At 41.2% G+C, this 20,722-nt stretch overlaps 3 protein-coding genes across 10 annotated transcripts in view; 2 read left to right on the forward strand and 1 right to left on the reverse strand.

The window, feature by feature from the left end:
* Positions 1 to 5,044, forward strand: part of LOC110491647 (liprin-alpha-3) — a 46,665-nt gene extending 41,621 nt beyond the window's left edge. For 4 of the 8 annotated variants that reach the window (XM_090202292.1, XM_090202295.1, XM_090202296.1 and 1 more), the window contains exons 25-31: positions 632 to 807; positions 1,179 to 1,276; positions 1,882 to 2,057; positions 2,310 to 2,378; positions 2,863 to 3,025; positions 3,174 to 3,241; positions 3,693 to 5,044. In XM_090202292.1, coding sequence (XP_090058418.1) covers positions 632 to 807; positions 1,179 to 1,276; positions 1,882 to 2,057; positions 2,310 to 2,378; positions 2,863 to 3,025; positions 3,174 to 3,226 — 735 coding nt within the window. In that variant the 3' untranslated portion in view covers positions 3,227 to 3,241; positions 3,693 to 5,044. The remainder of the gene's footprint in view (positions 1 to 631; positions 808 to 1,178; positions 1,277 to 1,881; positions 2,058 to 2,309; positions 2,379 to 2,862; positions 3,026 to 3,173; positions 3,242 to 3,692) is intronic. The other 4 variants (XM_090202293.1, XM_090202297.1, XM_090202300.1 and 1 more) reach the window with 1 other exon arrangement.
* Positions 5,045 to 6,867: 1,823 nt separating this feature from the next.
* On the forward strand, positions 6,868 to 11,421 carry fgf21 (fibroblast growth factor 21). The gene is made up of 4 exons (XM_021565252.3): positions 6,868 to 7,153; positions 7,349 to 7,426; positions 9,138 to 9,241; positions 9,349 to 11,421. Exons 1-4 carry the CDS (start codon positions 7,015 to 7,017, stop codon positions 9,646 to 9,648), a joined length of 621 nt encoding a protein of 206 aa, XP_021420927.2. The 5' UTR covers positions 6,868 to 7,014; the 3' UTR covers positions 9,649 to 11,421.
* A 3,346-nt stretch (positions 11,422 to 14,767) lies between these two features.
* Positions 14,768 to 20,450, reverse strand: LOC110491649 (potassium voltage-gated channel subfamily A member 1). Its single transcript, XM_021565253.3, has 3 exons — positions 20,119 to 20,450; positions 18,935 to 19,699; positions 14,768 to 16,634 (listed from the first exon to the last, which is right to left on the reverse strand). Exons 2-3 carry the CDS (start codon positions 19,610 to 19,612, stop codon positions 15,729 to 15,731), a joined length of 1,584 nt encoding a protein of 527 aa, XP_021420928.2. The 5' UTR covers positions 19,613 to 19,699; positions 20,119 to 20,450; the 3' UTR covers positions 14,768 to 15,728.
* Positions 20,451 to 20,722: the final 272 nt, after the last annotated feature.

Here is a 20,722-nt window from a genome sequence, read left to right on the forward strand (position 1 = left end):
TCCTAATGAGAGACAGTTTCATCATAGTGCTTGATGGTTTTTGCGACTGCAATTAAAGAAACTTTCAAAGTTCTTGAAATTTTCCAGATTGACTGACCTTCATGTCTTAAAGTAATGATGGACGGTCGTTTTATAATTTTTTTTTTTTGCTGTTTTTGCCATTATATGGACTTGGTCTTTTACCTTGTCACAACACAACTGATTACCTCATACGCATTAAGGAGGAAAGAAATTGCACAAATGAACTTGTAACAAGGCACACCTGTTAATTAAAATGCATTCCAGGTGACTACCTCACGAAGCTGGTTGAGAGAATGCCAAGAGTGTGCAAGGCTGTCTTCAAGGCAAAGGATGGCTACTTTGAAGAATCTCAAATGTATAATATATTTGATTTGTTTAACACCTTTTTTGCTTACTACACGATTATGTATGTGTTATTTCATAGTTTTGATGTCTTCACTATAATTCTATAATGAAAATAGTAAAAGTAAAGAAAAACCCTTGAATGAGTAGGTATGTCCAAACTTTTGACTGGTACTGTATCTCACATGAGATTTTGGAAGGATATTTTAAATATATTGTTTCTCAGTGGACATTGATTCTCTCTCTCTCTCTCTCTTCCCCTATTTAGATCCTTGCCTATGGGGACATGAACCATGAGTGGGTAGGGAATGAGTGGCTTCCCAGCCTGGGTCTGCCCCAGTACCGCTCCTACTTCATGGAGTCCCTGGTGGACGCTCGCATGCTGGACCACCTCACCAAGAAGGAGCTGAGGGGACAGCTCAAAATGGTGGACAGCTTCCACAGGTTGGATTCAAATAATTTCAATCCATGTATAGTGTCATTGAAAGGCAATCTGTGTATGGAAGCAGATTCATGCCAAAAATGTTGGTATGGATTTGGCACAAATCTGTTTCCTTAATTTGTGTGCCGCATGAAAACACCAAAGCTAATACCGGATCGTCTAGTGTCCTCTGCTTAGTTACACATTTCTACCGATGGTTTTTCCAACATTTCTTTCATTCCTCTTCTCTGTTTCAGAGTAATTTTTTCTAATTTCTTCTCCACCTTAGTTTGTCTGCATCAGGATTTTACAGTGGTTGTGTCTTTGGTTGTGAGGACATTGGCAGTAACACTATCTCTTTCTCTCTCTTTCTCACCCTCTTTCTCTCTCTCAGGGTAAGTCTGCATTATGGCATCATGTGCTTGAAGCGTTTGAACTACGACAGGAAGGAGCTTGAAAGGAGGAGGGATGAGAGCCAACATCAGAACCAAGGTGAGAATACTGCACACAGGTAACTTGAGCCGTAATATATTTCGGGGCTCGTCTGGGATTTGGATTTTGACATTGCAAAATAATGTTGTATGGCAAAATATTATATTATTTCTGTCTCTCAAATGCTCTTTTTCACTGTATTAGCTGTTTCGCTGTATTAGCTGTTTCGCTGTATTAGCTGTTTCGCTGTATTAGCTGTTTCGCTGTATTAGCTGTTTCGCTGTATTAGCTGTTTCGCTGTATTAGCTGTTTCGCTGTATTAGCTGTTTCGCTGTAGTAGCTGTTTCACTGTATTAGCTGTTTCGCTGTATTAGCTGTTTCACAGTAATAGCTGTTTCACTGTATTAGCTGTTTCGCTGTATTAGCTGTTTCGCTGTATTAGCTGTTTCGCTGTATTAGCTGTTTCGCTGTATTAGCTGTTTCGCTGTATTAGCTGTTTCACTGTATTAGCTGTTTCGCTGTATTAGCTGTTTCACTGTATTAGCTGTTTCGCTGTATTAGCTGTTTCGCTGTATTAGCTGTTTCGCTGTATTAGCTGTTTCGCTGTATTAGCTGTTTCAGTGTATTAGCTGTTTCACTGTATTAGCTTTCTTCCCCCTCCGTAGATGTGATGGTATGGTCCAATGAGCGAGTGATGTGTTGGGTCCAGGCCATTGGGCTAAAGGAGTTTGCAGATAACCTCACAGAGAGTGGGGTACATGGGGCCCTCCTAGCCCTGGACGACACGTTTGACTACACTGACCTTGCCCTGCTCCTCCAGATACCCAATCAGAACACACAGGTACCTGAACTTAGAAGTCCGGTCAGAACATGCGGGGTACTCACCACTATGCTAGAAAGTCAGAGCACATGCGCTCAATTCTACTATTGTAGTCTAATCACAATAACCCTCATTCACCACAATCACCAACCTACTTAATTTCCCTTACCTGCAACTGTTTGGTCATTACATTTTAATCAAGATAATCTTAATCATGAAATCCACTTGATAATCTTAATTATAATCTTAAAACACTCATTATTTCTCTCCCAGGCGAGGCAGATGCTGGAGAAGGAGTACAATGCCCTCATCTCCATGGGAACTGAGAGAAGACCAGATGAGGTAAAACGCATTTTAAAAATGTAGTTGGTTACTTAAGACTATTGCTCATAAAGATAGGCAATTTTTTCAAGATAGGCAGTTTGCTTCAACCAACATTAACTGTTTGGGGGGAGGTGCTTATATTTGTCCTGTCACACGCAAGATGTGTAATGGAAATGTTTTTTTTTGCATATCCCAACTCCCCCTGAGAAACCTGCAGGGAGTGGGTTCAAGGCCAGGGTCGCCATTGTACAGCGACCCTGGAGTAATTAGGGTTAAGTGCCTTGCTCAAGGGTACTGCAATTTTTTTTTTTTTTTTTTTTTTTTTTTTTTTTACCTTGTCAGCTCCAGTATTCAAACCAGCAACCTCAAGGCTACCTGCCCATGTGCATGTATTTTTTTTCCACATGCTGTTCTTTAGTATACCTAACTAGCACTTGGGAAATCTAATGAATTGCATGGTACAATATTTTTTGTGTGTCAATCCTCTGCGTCTTGTTGACAGGACGGCACTAAGACGTTCACACGCTCGCCCTCGTGGAGGAAAATGTTCAGAGAGAAGGACCTCCGGGGCGTGACCTCTGACTCCTCAGAAACATTACCCGCCAACTTCCGTGCCTCCGCCATCTCCACGCCCTCCGTCACCCTGAGGAAAGTCCAGAGTGAAGGTGAGGGGGTCCTCTTCTTCATGTCTTTCCCACTGGAAACCTGCTCTATTAGTCATTGGTTCCATGCTGACCACTCATTTCAGTGTTATTGACTGGTGGTCTAGTGTCATTGACAGGTGTTTGAAAACCGTAATGCTGTCTGTTTCAGTGAACTCTGGGCCCAGGGGTGAGTCGGGGTCAGTGAGAACATATTCCTGCTAGAAATAAGCACATCAGGTGAGAAAAATACTTGATTGCCAAATAATATCATTAACGTTTTCAAGTTTGCAAAGTAGTCCGAAATAATTCCTTAGGGTCTTGGCTCGACAAAGCATCAACTTCTAAAAAATCGGAATGGTTTCTTGTCACCTTCTGTAAGATTGTCTGAATTTCAGTCACTCAAGCATGTCATCCAAGTACATTTCAATTATTTCAGTAATCTCATGCATCCAAACAAACTGTATTTCAGTCATTCATATCAGTTATTGAAACTCATTTAGCTCATTTCAGTGTTCTCAGTCATCCCAAAAACAATTCAGTCATTTCAGTAACCTTTCATCCAAACACATCTCAGTCCTTTCAGTAATCTCAGTTTTCCAAACACATTTCAGACAAGAACCGACCCATACTGAAATTGAGTTTTACTTTATGGTTGCATCATTATTTATCTATCCTGTCTTTGTTTTAGAGAGTCCCCCCCCCCCCAAAAAAAAAAAAGTTTTTGAAGAAAAAAAGATGAAGATCATCAACAAAATGGAGAATAGAACACAAACAAAAAATAATTCCACTGGAACCCTTGAAGAAACAAGGGCAATGTGAGAGAATGAAAATATACTAAAATAGAGTGAATGTCTGTCTGTCCATTTCTCTCTCTCTCTCTCTCTCACCCTCCATCTTAGTCCACAGTTGTGGCATGAAGCTGTTCGATGCTGTAAAAAATGACTCCATCGCCCAGTGTGAAGTTCTTCTTCCATGTGTGAAATGGGAAAATTGACACAATGACTCTTGTTTTTTTCATTGGGATGTAAAACTGCATTTCCATTTGGATCAACAGAATGATGACCCTGATAGACGTTTCTTTGATTGGAATTGTCGATAGAACATGCATACCCTATCTCAGTAACTGGTATTAGGATTTTGTTTCTCAACCTTTTTCTACCGTGGACAGGCGAGCTAAGGTATTTCCTTTACTCAGGACCCACAAGCTATGGTCCTTCTCTTTTGGGGAAGCACTTACATTAAAACTAGCATTTGAGTACTCACTAGGGTCAGGTACAGCTAAACATCTGAGGGATCGGTGAGAATCACCACAGGGACTGCTGTCGGTCCAGGGACCAGAGGTTGAGAAACAATGTACTGTATGAGGACAGAGTCATAAGGATTAAAAAGGTGTTATGAAGGGAGAGTATGCGAGGGAATGAGGGAATGGATTCGTATGTTCTTAAGCCATAACAGACACCATGAGATGAGAAGGACCATGGACAATTGGTGAAGTGCATTATGACAAAATCCTGTTAAACAAAGAGAAAAGAATTGAACGTTTGTGTTAATATGCATGCCAAAACAAAAACATAGAGTGAGAGTAATGAAATCAATCATCTAATGACGTGAAAACTTGGGTAAGGAATTTGTAAAATGGGTGTATTTTATTTTTTATCATTTTTTAAAATGATAACCTCTATTGTATGTAGGTAGGTAAGTGTGTGTGTGTGTGTGTGTGTGTGTGTGTGTGTGTGTGTGTGTGTGTGTGTGTGTGTGTGTGGTATGTATGTGTGTGTACAGTATGTATGTATTGGACTGTATTTTAATTTCATACTTAGTTAAGATTGACTGTAATTTCATTTTAGGTTGAAAAGTAAATACGTTTCAAATGATGGACATTAAGATATACTACTTGTATGTGTACATTTTGAAAACAAATTGTGTTATGATTTAAACTAATATCAATAATGAAGAGTAGTGAGGATAATTAAATATAATATGATAACAATAATGATAATGATTGTAAAAGCTGTAATTAAAAAAGACCTGTAAAATGGATGGGAACTGAGTGTTTGTTCATTTTGTTCAGCTTTATAGTTTCTATTCCAAATAAAGTCACGGGAGGTCAACAGGAAATTACAGGTTACTTGACGATTTCCTGATTTTCATCATTCTTCCCTCTTATGGTTGTGTGGATGTTTACACTGTATCGTGATGATATTTACACGTTTTCTCCCAAGTCCTCAGTTTGACTCACATTTCTAACATCGACTTGTTTTCTCTCAATTAAAGGCGCTCGATGTGACAATTCCACCTGAAAATAGCCCTTCGTGTCAATGACATACAGTATCCGTTGTTTGAAGCTATAGAGTAAGTTGTTTACTGGCAGGTGGCCACGTTCGTTGCATCAAAACAGCAGCTTCTTCCCGTTTCTGAGGCTGAAGACAATAACACTACTTTGTGTTCGTGTGTTACATGGGCTTTCTCTGGAAACTAGAGGCTGGGAAATTCCCCCTTATTCCTCCTCAGGCTCTGTACATGCCGAACTGTGAGGAAAACAAAATGATCTGTAAATTGTTTCATGGAGCACATTTAAATCAACATTTTATACAGCTTTTAACCGAATGTTTCATAGTTTAACCAAGAGAATCTAAACAAAACGGACAGTTCTCTAACCCCAATAAACTTGTCTTAGGGCATCAGTGTGGAAAACATCCTTACGTAGGTACACTTTCTCTGGGTGAATCTGCACTGACTATAGGACTTTGTTGGTGGGACTCCATCCTTCATTCGTCATCATGAAGACACGTCGATAGAGATTTCTTCAACTGCTCGGCGTCAATTAGTCTAGCCTACAGTAATGTGTAATACTTCTTCAAGGAAGCAATGTCACTTTGAGCGAGTTCAGAACAGTGAAGTGTGCCTGTATCGGAAAATGTCAAAGGGCAAATTCACCCGTCATTCTACAATGACGTACATTCCATGACACTCGTATCGGAGAACATCAGATTCAGTCAAAGTTCACGCCTAGTTATTACGAGAATGGTGGAAGGTGTCATCCACGCTAACTGGATCCCCGTCCAACAAGATGACTGCGTGTGCACGTTCATTCAGGAGAATACAGCGCAGTGGTCATGTCCTACATTGTTCAGAAGTGTGCTAATGCATGTGTGACTGTTGCAGGCTGACTGTCCTGGACCCTGTTAAAGTGTCTTACTGCAGCTGGAGTTCAGTAAACACATGCTCAACGACGGTTGTAAATCCCACAGCATACCCCCTTATACACACTCAAAATAATACAAACATTGTCATCAGTACCTGACATTTCCCCGTTTTCAACTAACACAGCCGTCATGACGTTGAGCAATCGGTATGGAAGAAAAACAACGAGGATGTGTTTATTTGAAGACTCGTGAAAATGATAAATGATTGAATCCAACCGAAACACTTTAAAAGAAGTGTTTAGCTGTTTCACAATGGAACACTTGTTTTTTAACACTTGAAAAGAGCATTAAACATATAGGAAAGTTGGAAACCATAAGCTCTAATTTGTTACCAATTTTGCTGTTTGACACTGCCCACAGTTTTCTAGTAAACACCAAGATGCTTACCATGAGCATAACATGCTGAAAAGAAATGTCACTGTAGTAAAAAGTAATTATATTCATCTTAGAAGGGGCCGACAAGGAGGAAGCCCTTATATAGCCACTGTGCATTTCCTACCATGGGCTTTTCACATTCTCCAGGTCCTGACAATTTTATGTTATTATAAACTCCTTAGAATCGACCTGACTCATCCTTATACCGTCAATCCCTGTGACCTCCCCCTGACGTTCTCCATTACCTCCTTTATAAGGATGCACACACTGTGCTACATTTTAGAATTTGGGGTGAAGACAGCTTTGTAGTTATTTCTCTATTTATTTGTTATTTATTTAATTTATTCTGTTGATATATCCAGAAACATTGCAGAACCAGATTTATTTTTATTTTTTTGCAAGAGCTCTCTCGTCAATTTCATCTCGCAAATGTCCTTGTGTGCACACATCTCCCTGTTCTCCTGCTCCCTTCTGGGCCTCCTATCTCTCTCTATATCATCATATATTCCTGACTCCAACCCACTCCTGCTCTTCAATGATCAAGTCAGAGAAAGACATCTCTACACAGGTATTAAGCTCACTTCTCTTCTGTCTTATGTTCATTCACTTAAAAAAAACAACTTATTTCAGGTGTGTACTTATCGATCCTTCGGTTTATGCTCGTGGTATGTAGGCCATCTTTTTTTCCTAGTAGTAATAGTTTTTGTCGTTGTTGTTGTTGTTGTTGTCATGTTTACATGTAATGTCTCCCCCCCCCCCCCAGATAATCAAAGAAAAGAACTGTTTCTGGAGATGACCCCAGATGGAAAAGTGACAGGAAGCCCTGCTCAGACCTCTCACAGTAAGTCAGTTGCGGTCGGTGCCGTTTAAGATTAGGGAGGACTTTTTTTTATGATCATGGGCTTATTTCTATTACAAGGTAGGTGCACAGGTCGGGAGAAAATATGTATTAATCAAGTTAACAGACAATGACACATTCAATATCGCCTTGCACACTCTTGCCTGCATCTAGCTAATCTAGGGTGTAATCATTACTCCAAACAGTTGCAAACAAGAGTTTCTATTGGACAAATTCAGGCACGTTTATCCCTGTTTTGTTCCATTTGCTTCCGTTTAAGAAACAGTGGAATTAAAACACCTCTGATAACCCGCACACACAGTTCACTTTCATAGCAGCCACATACAAACAGCATGATCACTTTGCTGGTTGTATAACTATTTTTCGCATCTCCACGCTGTCCTCCTTTCACCTTTTCCCTTCGCTTGTGGACTTCAGTGCACAACAAAACAGCTGTCTGTGACCAGGCAGAAAAACCTTTCCAAGCCAAACCTTCATACCATAACCGCTAACAGCTACACACAGCCTACATCATTGTCACCATATTAGCTAACGTCATAGTCAAAATAGCTACTACAACTTACGCGTTAGTAAACTACAATCATGCAGTACTGTGTACAGCAAGCAGCTTAATAGTTACACTGGCGGGCCCCAATGGCAATAAATTAATAAAACGAAAAGATTACCTTGGCTTGGAAGAGTTCCAGTGTTGGATAGCCTAGCCAGCTAGCTAACACAGCATAGCTCTCTGTTTGAGCCAGGTGTTTGAGTAGGCTAAATTAGATAGCTGCATTTTCTAGCTAAGTAAGTGAATGTGAAAAAATACTATGAAATATAGCTAGCCCTCTCTCTTTCTCTCTCTTGCTTTTCCTTTATTTAGGAAGAAATTAATTTGTTCAAAACTGTTCAACTATTGTCTTTCTCTCTCTTTGAGCCAACTACTCATCACATTTTATGCATTGCAGTGCTAGGTAGCTGTAGCGTATGCTTTTGGTACTAGATTCATTCTCTGATCCTTTGATTGGGTGGACAACATGTCAGTTTATGCTGCAAGAGCTCTGATAGGTTGGAGGACGTCCTCCTGAAGTCGTCATATTTACTGTGTAAGTCTACGGAATGGGGTAAAAATGATGAGCCTTCTAGGTTTTGTATTGAAGGGGACGGAAACTAGCTGTGCTCCGGCTATACTATTTATTTTATTGAACTAGGCAAGTCAGTTAAGAACAAATTGTTATTTACAATGACGGCCTACCCCGGCCAAACTCTAACCTGGATGACACTGGGCCAATTGTGCGCCGCCCTATGGGACTCCCAATCATGGCCGGTTGTGATACAGCCTAGAATTGAACCAGTGTCTGTAGTGATGCCTTTAGCACTGAGATGCAGTGCCTTAGACCGCTGCGTCACTCGGGAGCCCACCAGAAAGTGCTGATGAGGCTACTCCAGACCTTTATTGCAAAACAGTGTGTTTTAATAAAGTATTAATTGACATGAATATATTTAGTATAGTTGAATCTAAAAGGGATGACTTTTTTATGTTTCACTATTTATTTTTCTGAAATTCACCGAGGAGCCTCCACTGCAGTGAGTGTTTGACAGACAGATAGACCTTACAGCATTTAGTATAATGAAGTTTATACTTGTATAAGTCATCTCCCAAACATCTGAATAATAGATGACATTTGTATTGGATGTGTTTACTGTGTGTTCTCAGGTGTGTTGGAGATGAGGTCAGTTCGAGAAGGTGAGACAGTTATCAAGGGTGTGTCCTCATCCCTTTTCCTCTGTGTGGACAGCATTGGCCAGTTGAGGGGACAGGTGGGCAGTGGACAAATATCATCTACTATAGCATGAAATATGGCACAGCTAAAGGCCTTGCTTCACTGCATCTAACACATTTCTTTCGATGTTATCCATTTCCTCAGAGCCAGTACACAGAGGCTGACTGCACCTTCAGAGAGCTGCTGCTAGCTGATGGATACTCTCGTTTCTTCTCTTCACATCACAAACTTTATGTGTCCCTCACCTCAAAAGGCTCCACACCGCAACATGGGCTCCCGTTCCATCGGTTCCTACCCCTGAGAAACATTTTGGTATCTAGAAGTATGACGAATACAGCTGAAAATCAACAACAGAATCAGCAACAGCTTGACCTGGACTCAGATAACCCTTTCGGCAGGGGTCTCACTGGTGTTGTCAGTCCACAGTTCTCCAGGGATAAGTGAAGTTGAAAATTGAGTTTGTTGATGGAAGTATACAAGGAACCAAGTATATTTATTTAAAGGTATACTGGATTGTATAACCATGTTAATTCCTAAAGTGATTTTTTTTCACTTGTGGTAGAAACACTGTTACTTTTATTGGCCCGTGGCAAATGTTTTGGTTCGAAGAGTTCAGTAAGTAGATGGTGAACTTTAGTTCCATAACTCTATGATGGGACTGACTGGTGTGTATATGGTCTCACTTTGAATGTCATGTTGAATATGTTATATGCAGTATATTTTTCTCTTGTGTTTTGAATTCAAGTTTGAATCATTGTACTGTAGCTATAATTTATTTGCGTTATTTATATTTTTAAACCTTTTGAAGCCTAAATGCAACCTAGTCTCAGATGATTTTGCATTAATCTGTATGTATATCCAAGACACACTTTTTATTATGAGATGTTACATTTCGTATGAATGTAGTACTTTGTGGAGGTCCAGCATCCATTTCGTATTATATGTTACAAATTTCAATTTGTATGATATGATACTAATTTGAAAACGTACAATATGTAACGCTTTTGCAAAAATGTATGATATGTTATCAATTCCAATTGTTTGGTTGCCAACGTTAGCTAGGTGGCTAAGTGGCTAACGCTAACATTAGCTAGCTGGCTAATGTTAGCTAGGCTAGGGATTAGGGTTAAGGATAGGGTTAAGGTTAGGAGTTAGGTTAATGGGTAGGGTTAAGGTTATGAGTTAGATTAAAGGTTTAAGGATAGGGGAAGGGTTAGCTAACAGTCTTAGTAGTTGCAAAGCAACTAAAAAGTAGTACGTAGCTGAAAAGTTGCTAATTAGCTCAAATTATAAAATTGTCCGTTATGAAATTTGAAGACGCAACCTTTGGGTTGCTACACATTCGCGTTATATGTCAACCCATCCACCCATCCCTTCTTACATGATTGCTTTAAGTAACCTTCTGTCTTATGTAACCATAGCACCATATCATACTAATTTGAGTTTCCCGGATTTAATTTTACTATGTTACGTCTAGTCTATGAGACCAGGTTGCTAAATTATGTATGAACAATAGTTCTATCTGGCTTTTGACACCATGTCTAGGAGCTTATTGATATTAGAGTCCAAGAGAGTATTGCTAAATAAATAAAGAGTAATTTTGTAACACTTAGCTTTATATATGCTCATGTTTTCTAGTGAAGTATGACTAGGCTGTCTGCAGATATCCAGTGAAAATACCAGCTAGATCATGTTATTAATTTAATTCTAAAACACTGAATAGCAATACAATGAAAATACCAAAAGCAGCAAGGATGCTCAAGTAGAGATACTAAAATGGAGGAATAGGCCAGACAAACCAGGGCAGTTCTTCTGGAGAAATGCTTAAACACATCACACCATAAATAGCTAATAAGTGCTGAGTGTTTGGAAGGTTGTAGCCAACATAATGAACCCTTTGATTAATTAGGATCCCCATTAGCCTGACGCCAATGGCGACAGCTAGTCTTACTGGGGTCCCGATATATAACGAACAATACATTACAAAAGACTTTACAATTTACATACACTTAAAAACATAAACATGTAGTGTGTGTGTGTGTGTGTGAATCTATCAGTTATGCATGGAGTACTAGGGGGTAACTACCCCCCCCCCCCCCCTAAGAACAATGTGTAATTGTTGACACAAAAAAGCAACATTTGGAAGAAAGAAACGGTATGTGGATGAAGATCATGCTTAGACAAATAAACTGTAAAGGGAAATAAATGGCTACAGTTTACACTGGGTGTTTTTTTTAAGTACCCAGGTACCTTGACATTCAGGAGCAAAAGGTATTTAATCATTTTTAATTCATAAAAAAAAACATTAATTGGAATATAATATTGGAATGGAATATAACTAACAACAGTAAATAACATTGGAATGTAACATTTAGTAACAATAACTGAACTAATTAACTCAGTGTAACATTGATGTGGCAACTTTCATGCTCTGCTATTGCACTATTATAATTTGTACATACAGTTGAAGTCTGAAGTTAACATACACCTTAGCCAAATAAATTTAAACTCTGTTTTTCACAATTCCTGATATTTAATCCTAGTAAAAAGTACCTGTCTTAGGTCAGTTAGGATCACCACTTTATTTTAAGAATGTGAAATGTCAGAATAATAATCGAGAGATTTATTTCAGCTTTTGTTTCTTTCATCAAATTCCCAGTGAGCCAGAAGTTTACATACACTCAATTAGTATTTGGTAGCATTGTTTTTAAATTGTTAAATTTGAGTCAAACGTTTAGGGTGGCCTTCCACAAGCTTCTCACAATAAATTAGATGAATTTTGGCCCATTCCTCCTGACAGAGCTGGTGTAACTGAGTCAGGTTTGTAGGTCTCCTTGCTCGCACACGCTTTTTCAGTTCCGCCCACAAATTTCCTATAGGTTTGAGGTCAGGGCTTTGTGATGGCCACTCCAATACCTTGACTTCGTTGTCCTTAAGCCGTTTTGCCACAACTTTGGAAGAATGCTTGGGGTCATTGTCCATTTGGAAGACCCATTTGCGACCAAGCTTTAACTTCCTGACTGATGTCTTGAGATGTTGCTTCAATATATCCACATAATTTTCCCTACCTCATGATGCCATCTATTTTCTGAGGTGCACCAGTCCCTCCTGCAGCAAAGCACCTCCACAACATGATGCTGCCACCCCCATGCTTCACGTTGGGATGGTGTTCTTCAGCTTTTTTTACCCCACCAAACATAACGATGGTCATTATGGCCAAACAGTTATATTTTTTGTGTCATCAGACCAGAGGACATTTCTCAAAAAAGTATGATTTTTGTCCCCATGTGCAGTTGCAAACCGTAGTCTGGCTTTTTTATGGCGGTTTGGAGCAGTGGCGTCTTCCTTGCTGAGTGGCCTTTCAGGTTATGTCGATATAGGACTTGTTTTACTGTGGATATAGATACTTTTGTACCTGTTTCCTCCAGCATCTTCACAAGGTCCTTTGCTGTTGTTCTGAGATTGATTTGCACTTTTCGCACCAAAGTACATTCATCTCTAGGAGACAGAACGCATCTCCTTCCTGAGCGGTATGACGGCTGCGTGGTCCCATGGTGTTTATACTTGTATACTATTGTTTGTACAGATGAAAGTGATACCTTCAGGCGTTTGGAAATTGCTCCCAAGGATGAACCAGGCTTGTGAAGGTCTACAATAGTTTTTCTGAGGTCTTGGCTGATTTCTTTTGATATTCCCATGATGTTAAGCAAAGAGGCACTGAGTTTGAAGGTAGGCCTTGAAATACATCCACAGGTACACCTCCAATTGACTCAAATGATGTCAATTAGCCTAGCTTCTAAAGCCGTGACGTCATTTTGGGGAATTTTCCAAGTATTTTAAAGCACAATTAACTTAGCATATGTAAACTTCTGACCCTCTGGAATTGTGATACAGTGAATTATAAGTGAAATAATCTGTCTGTAAACAATCGTTGGAAAAATTACTTGTGTCATGCACAAAGTAGATGTACTAACCAACTTGCCAAAACTATAGGGCGAGTTGTCCCCAACACACTCAGCCAATATATTACTACTACTCATATTAAGGCTTTCCTACTTGTATATTTAAATATTATAAATATTTTTAAAAAAAAAACAATTATAGATCTAACTTCATTGGAATATATATATATATATATATATATATATATATATATATATATATATATATATATACGTATATATGACTTTTATAACATTTCCAGAAAATGTATAAATTTACCACAAAGTGGTTTTGTTGAAATATGTCCAAAAATTGTGATGACACAGGAATTATTTGTCTTTGAGCAAGAGCAGTGGCAGCCAGGGAAAGTGTTGGGGAAATCATTTGGTGACATCTTGTGGTCTCAATGTGGTACAACATGTAGGTCACATGGAGAGGCATTGTGCCATGGTGTTGCTTTGTTTGTTTTTTGAAACCAGGTTTGCTGTTCACTTGCGCTATATGAGATGGAATGGAGTTCCATGCACTCATGGCTCTGCATAAGACTGTAGTTTCCTTGAATTTGTTCTGGACCTGGGTACTGTGAAAATAATGGTTGGGTAAGTGTGTGTGTCAGTTGACTATGCAAACCGTTTGTAATTTCCAACACATTCATGTTTCTTATAAAAACAAGAAGTGGCACAGTCAATCTTTCCACAACCAACTCCTAGCCAAGAGAGACTGGCAGCATAGTATTAATATTAGCCCTCTGATTACAATGAAGAGCAAGACGTGCCGCTCTGTTCTGGGCCAGCTGCAGCTTAACTTGGTCTTTCTTCGCAGCACTTAAGCATATGACAGAGCAATAATCAAGATATGATAAAACTAGAGCCTGCATAACTTGCTTTGTGGAGTGTGGTGTCAAAAATGTCTTTGTTACAGACTTTAGAGCACTCCCTCATGGTGGATGTACGATTGATGTTGGTTTGGACTGCCCTCTAGTGGACATAAAAACACACCATTCACCAAGACAGTGTGTTACTTCTAGAAAAGGCCCTGGGATTTTTATTTTTAATTTAACCTTGATTTAACTAGGCAAGTCACTTAAGAACAAATTCTTATTTACAGTGACGGCCTACCCCGGTCAAACACCGGACGACGCTGGGCCAATTGTGCGCCGCCCTGTGGGACTCCCAATCATCGGCCGGATGTGATACAGGCTGGATTCGAACCTGAGATCCAGTGCCTTAGACCGCTGTGCCACTCGGATGCTCAGAGAGAGATGCTGTACAGCAATTCAGCTCGACTCCGAGGGTAGATTGTGGGGGCTCAACCTGGATCTGAGATTTTACAGAAATGTCTCAGAAATAAAAAAATGGAAACACATAACTATCAAAAAAAAAATACAAATTGCATGTGTAATTGTCCTCTACCATCTGTTCAACAGTCTCTTTTCCCAAAGCTTCAACTGAAGAGCTGTCCAAAGAATAAAATGAATTATCCAGAAAATAAACATTTCATTAATGTCTGTAGCTCTAGCTAGAGTTTCACCTGTTCTCTGAAGAAGGGAACGCGGCGAGAATTCCATTAAATGTAGCATTTCTGATTATCAACAGCAATGGACGGCACACGGCATCTTAAGAAAATTTACAAAATATAATCTTTATTAAAAACAACACATACACAAATATAGGCCTTTCGCACCAAGTTACCCTGAGAATAAACGACCTCCACGCTCCTTCCCTCTAAATTGGTAACAATACGTTCGGTGATCTGATCAGAGATCAGATGATACAGTAATAGGAACCAGAATGTTGCTACATGTATGTAGCTCCAGCCATCAGGAAATATTGGCTCTGAAGTTTAAACTTGAGAAGAAGTCACACATCATCATAAGCATGCTGTAGCTGTAGTCCGATTGAGAATGTTAAAGTGGCATGTAAAACCTGTTATCTATAAGCATTAGCACATGCGTCACTGGGATGGCGAAGCTGTGACTGAGTAACATTGTGCACTATGTCTATCTCATAGTTGCTCCTTGTCTGTGTTGACCAACATTTGCTTATTCACTCTGAAAGCGCTCTTTCATAGTACATCTGAATAAATAAATAAATAAAAATACATTTTACAAACTGTATAATCTAGATCAGATTAAAGAGGAGAAGACGCCATGGTTTTATATTGACGGCACTAAAACGACAAGGAAGATTCAACTCTTTAAAAGAACACACAAGCTCATACTACAATGAATAGTTTTTACAACTCATAGTTTAAATAATAAATAGCATGACCATGGAAAGCGATAAGCATGTCACTCAATCTCCTTTATTTTTTCTGGCAAGCAATTTACGGTAGTGTAGTTCTATGTTCCTACACCAGTCAATGTTTAATGCCTCCCCTGGTGAGTGTAGTGTTAAACAGGCATGTATGTTTTTCTGCTACACGTATTGCTGCTTTCACACTTTAGGCCAGTGACAGTTTGCCATTCAGCTGTCTTAAACATTTGTAGTCCCTGTTTTTCAATCCCTACTTTTTTCACTTGTTTCTCTCTCTTTTTGTGACAGGATCACAACTGAGGGTCATCCTGTTATCACATCCTGTTGTCACACCTGAGTTACCAGGGGTTCCCTGAGGTACATCTTTGCCCCACTCGACTCCCTGCTCTGCCCAGTGCACAGCCCCCCCAACAGAGTCCTATTCAGAGGGTTGCAGATGCCCTCTATGGCATTGTAATCTCCTTCTCCGTCCCCTTCTTCCTCCCCTTCCTCGCCCTTCTCGTGCTCCTCGTCCTCCCACAGCGAGGTCCTGACGTGTGTGTACTGGGTTTGGTCCTCGCACTCCGTCTCGCGGTGGTAGAAGTAGCTGAAGTTGGACACGATGACGGGCACGGGCAGCGAGATGGTAAGCACGCCGGCAATGGCGCACATGGAGCCAACCAGCTTGCCCCACACCGTCTCTGGGTACATGTCACCGTAGCCCACGGTGGTCATGGTAACCACGGCCCACCAGAAGGCGCCGGGGATGCTGACAAACGCGGTGTCCTTGTGGTCGGCCTCTGCGAAGAAGACGGCGCTGGCGAAGATGATGACGCCAATGAAGAGGAAAAAGATGAGTAGGCCTAGCTCACGCATGCTGGCCCTCAGCGTCTGGCCCAGGATCTGCAGGCCCTTGGAGTGGCGGGACAGCTTGAAGATCCTGAACACTCTGACTAACCGGATTACACGGATGATGGCCAATGACATTCCCGGTGCGTTCTCCGTGTCCTTGGAGAGCTCGGTGATCAGTGTCACGAAGAAGGGCAGGATGGCGGTGAAGTCGATGACGTTCATCACGTCCTTGAAAAAGTGCATCTTGCTGGGCGAGCAGATGAAACGCATGAACAGCTCAAAAGAGAACCAGCAGATACATATAGTCTCCACCAGGAAGAAGGGATCCTGGAAGACACTGGCAGGGGGAAGCATGTGCATGGAGATGTTCTTGTGGTGGGCGTGGTACTTGTAGAAGTACTCCTGGTCAAGGGAGAGGAGAAGACAGGGAGGCAGGGAGGAAGAGGGGAAAATGAGTAAGAAAAAAATGCAAATTTAACTTCTAATCTGTCAGAGGATGAAGATGAGACGTTATGGGCCTACTGTGATTTGTAGAGCATTTTTCTGTGTTATGTATTGCAACATTTTCGGTATATTTGGGTTTGGTATCTTGGAGCGAAAACTGAGCAGATAATGTGACTTGAAATAAACTTTCCTTTCGATTTACAGATTTCACTTCCTAAAAACAGAATTATACTTACCCCTCTGCTTATTATTGGTTTATGCCTTACTAATCATCTAGTACTTATTGCCAATGAAAAATACTGTTTTTTGGTCCAGCCTGATCACACAATGTTCTTGTCAGTTAGTTATAAACAATTTATATTTTTATGATGATGAAGTAACAAAATGTACTACAAGCAAATACAAAATGTTGCGCCATTTCTTGGGGGTTCATTTGTTCCCTTACGGAAAAAGCACGTCAAATTTGCAGATCCACATTTTCACATGTGAAATAGCTGTTTTCACACTTTGAGCTCAAATTATTTCTGGCTTTGAGTTTCAATCTGTCCGGTGACAGTCTATCAGACTGTCCAACTGTCTGTCTATTTTCCCCTGTCAGAGTGCCAGACTGTCCACCGATTATTTATTTCAGCCTCTCATATTTAATGTCGAGTGATCAAAACGTCTCGAGGGGAAAAAGTCACCACAACAACCAGGAGTGCAATGTGTGAAATATTACTGTGTGTCTGGAGATACAATACAAATCAAACGTATAATCTAGTGGGACCTATTCACGATTTCTCTCTGGTAGGAGGTCGCAGTCGAAGTGTTTATTAATAAAGTCAGATATCTACGTGTTGATGTACTCTTAGGAGTGTCCCGGCACTATATATAGCCCCCTGAGATCGCCAAGGAGAAACATGAGTGTTCACGCTACTCCCCATCCATCTCCACTGTCCACTATATCCCGTCTTCCTCCCAGCATAGCCAACACGCTTCAAGTCAGCCAGCCGTTCCTCACTGGGGTTACTGCGTTTCTTGGCTGTCGGCCCTCGCGCAAAAAGGCAGCCGCCATCAGCCTAGCACAGCTCTCCTGAAGCAATGTGTTAACATGACACAACATATGTCGCTTTATCTCCCAAAGTCTTCCCATCTCATCTTCGTGACTGAAGTATATTGTAGAGGTCTTGGGCCACCAGCTGACTAAAATAATCACACGTCAGCCTTACTCTTATCGCTCCTTGATTTGTCTCCCTGTCAATATTTCTCCACATAATTCACTGTAGTCAGCTATGTACACCGGTAGTGTGTTTACCTAAACACCTGCTGGTTAGTGGTATCCGGTTGCCGTTTGACACATGTGACAACACACATCCCATTCAAGACACACAGACCATGTGAGGTAGGTTTTTGCTTGATGAGTTGACTGTACGACACAAAACACGTGTCACCCTACTCATTCAATACAATATCTGAAGTAAATATCCAATATCCGATTTGAACGGTTCCAATTATTATTATGATTTAAAAAATGACACATGGCTCTCATTTATCTTTCCCTCCATCCATCTTGTTCTCGTGACGCGTTTCAAAATTCTATTAAATATTCAAAAGCAGATAAGTGGGAGCTAGACCAAAATGTAGTATTTCATTTGATTGTTTCAATGACGTTGTTTTTATGACATAATTGTTTTATTGACGTCATTACCTCGCTTCTTATATGCTTGTTATGCATCTTTCACAAAATATAATATTTACCCTCTCCCTTTCCAATACATGTCCAGTATGTCACAATGTTCTGTAACACTTTCCTTCTACTGAATGTTCACTCCAAAAGCCTTTGCCCACTCAATCTCCTTCTATAGCATCAGTGCTTGATTTGGGCAGGAGCTCACCAGAGCTGAGTACCGGCACCTCACATTTTCTACTGCTTGAGCTCCAGTTCGTTCCTCTTATAGAATATTAGCGTATTGCTCCTGCACCTAACTATAAACAATACCGGCACCCAAAATGAGTACCAGCACTTATTTCAGTCCAAGTTGAACACTGAATTTGAAGAATCAAACAAGAATAAGTAAGTCCTCCAGTTGGCCACTAACATATTCTATCTGACTTCCAGTTATACAGAGCTCTCAGATTAGTGCCGATGAAGATGAGGAAACAAGTGGAGGATGCCAGTTTGGACTATTGAAAAATTCCCCCACACACACAAAACACCAACTTGTTCCATTGTCCTATTTATCCCACCTCACTCCTCCCTTGCCCTCTTGCTGCCTTACCTCACGAAGCTCCTTCTCGCTCCTGAAGTCAGGCAGCGTCTCTAGGCAGAAGATGAGGATGGACACCACGATCACCATGACGCTGACGATGGCGATGATGCGCGCGCCCGATGACGACTCCGGGTGCTCGAAAAGCATCCACAGACTCCGCTGGACCTCGTTGACGGGCAGCGATGGGGCTTCCTCCTTGGGGAAACCCTCATCCTCCTTGAAGCGTGCCATGATCTCCTCGCCCAGCTCATAGAAATACAGCTCGTCAATGAAAATGTCCAGGGGCACGTTGGCGGGCCGCCGGAGCCGCCCGCCCGACTGGTAGAAGTAGAGGATGGCGTCAAAACAGGCCCGGTTGCGGTCCAAGAAGAGCTCCTTGCGCAATGGGTCGAAGTAGCGAAGCCGCCGCCTGGGGTCGCCCAGCATAGAGTCTGGGAACTGGGCCAAGGTGCGGAGCTGGGTCTCGTAGCGCATCCCTGAGACGTTGATCGCAAGACGTTCACTCGGCGTCCAGCCGCTCCTCCACAGTGATCCGGACCGCCGGCTCTCCTTCTCACCGCCCACTTGGTTCTCTGTCTCGCCCTTCTCCTCGCTGTTGAGTTGGTTCTTCAGCCGTTTGTCTTTCTCTCCTTCTTCTATGTCTCTCCTTCCTCCTTCTCCACCTCCTTCTGGGTCGTTGTTTTCCATCCCTGCCTTTATTGGCCTAGTCCACAATCCGGGCCCTTTCTCCTTTGTGTGTAGTAAGGACAGTTTGGACTTAAAGAGGATGTGGGTCTGAAACCAGAGTGGAATTGGATCAGTGTGGGAATAGAGGCATTATCACTACACATATGATATAGTCATTATTAGTTGCAGGATGTAAGCTGTAAATATGCAAGAGGAAGCAGTCATGTCGAACGTCTTTGTTACTGTTGAGTTCTCTGTGAGACATGTAAATGTACAAAGGCCTGTACTGTACAAAATTATCTTCAAACTATGTGTAATTATGTCTAAGGTACGCTATGTCCACATAATCCAAATATGTTTGTACGGTATACTCTTCATTTATTTCACACATTTCATTGGTAAGGGTTATGCAACACCTTTCATCCATAAAATAATTGTTTGAGACAGAACAGTAACGACAATGCACTATAAACGTGAGGTATAATGACTAACGAGCAATTGATAGCCAGATGTAGCGAGTCACTCACTGAGTGACTGGCAGCCGCTAACGGAGACTAATTGCGGGATGGAAAGTCACATTGTTTTTCTCCCATGAATCTTTCGGTCTGTCACCATGTCCGCCTGTCCGTCCAACACGTGGTCTTCTACGGTTGTCCCCAACCCTGAGACACTCCTTGATGGACACTCCTCCAGTACTCGTCCACTCTTGTCTCTCACCTCCCTGACCTGTTCACGAATGATCGTTTCTACCTGTTTGCTGTTCAATACTCACAATTCTGTCCTTCCCTCTTCTCTCTCTTATGTTGTCTGTCTTAATTTTTTTTGGGAATGCTGTCCTGTTGAAATTCAATCTGCGCCTGGCCCCTCCCGTCCTTTCGCTCCCTTTTGCTCCAGGGCCGGGAACAACCTTCACCCTCCCTCTCAAATGTCACCGCCTCTGCACTGGTACTTGGTGTGTTACAGTAAGCTCCCTAACTGAAATGGGGCCCGCTCCATGAGACGGACAACTGAGATGGCTGACTGTCATTTGTTGGACCGACTGCCCTTTGAATGCCATGATTGACTTCAGTGATGGACTGTATAGAGTTCTAATGTATAATGATAAACATCATGTCAGTCCACAAATCTAAA

The sequence above is a fragment of the Oncorhynchus mykiss genome, chromosome 16 (genome assembly GCF_057628025.1).
Source record: "Oncorhynchus mykiss isolate SJ-2025 chromosome 16, ASM5762802v1, whole genome shotgun sequence".
NCBI lineage: Eukaryota > Metazoa > Chordata > Actinopteri > Salmoniformes > Salmonidae > Oncorhynchus > Oncorhynchus mykiss.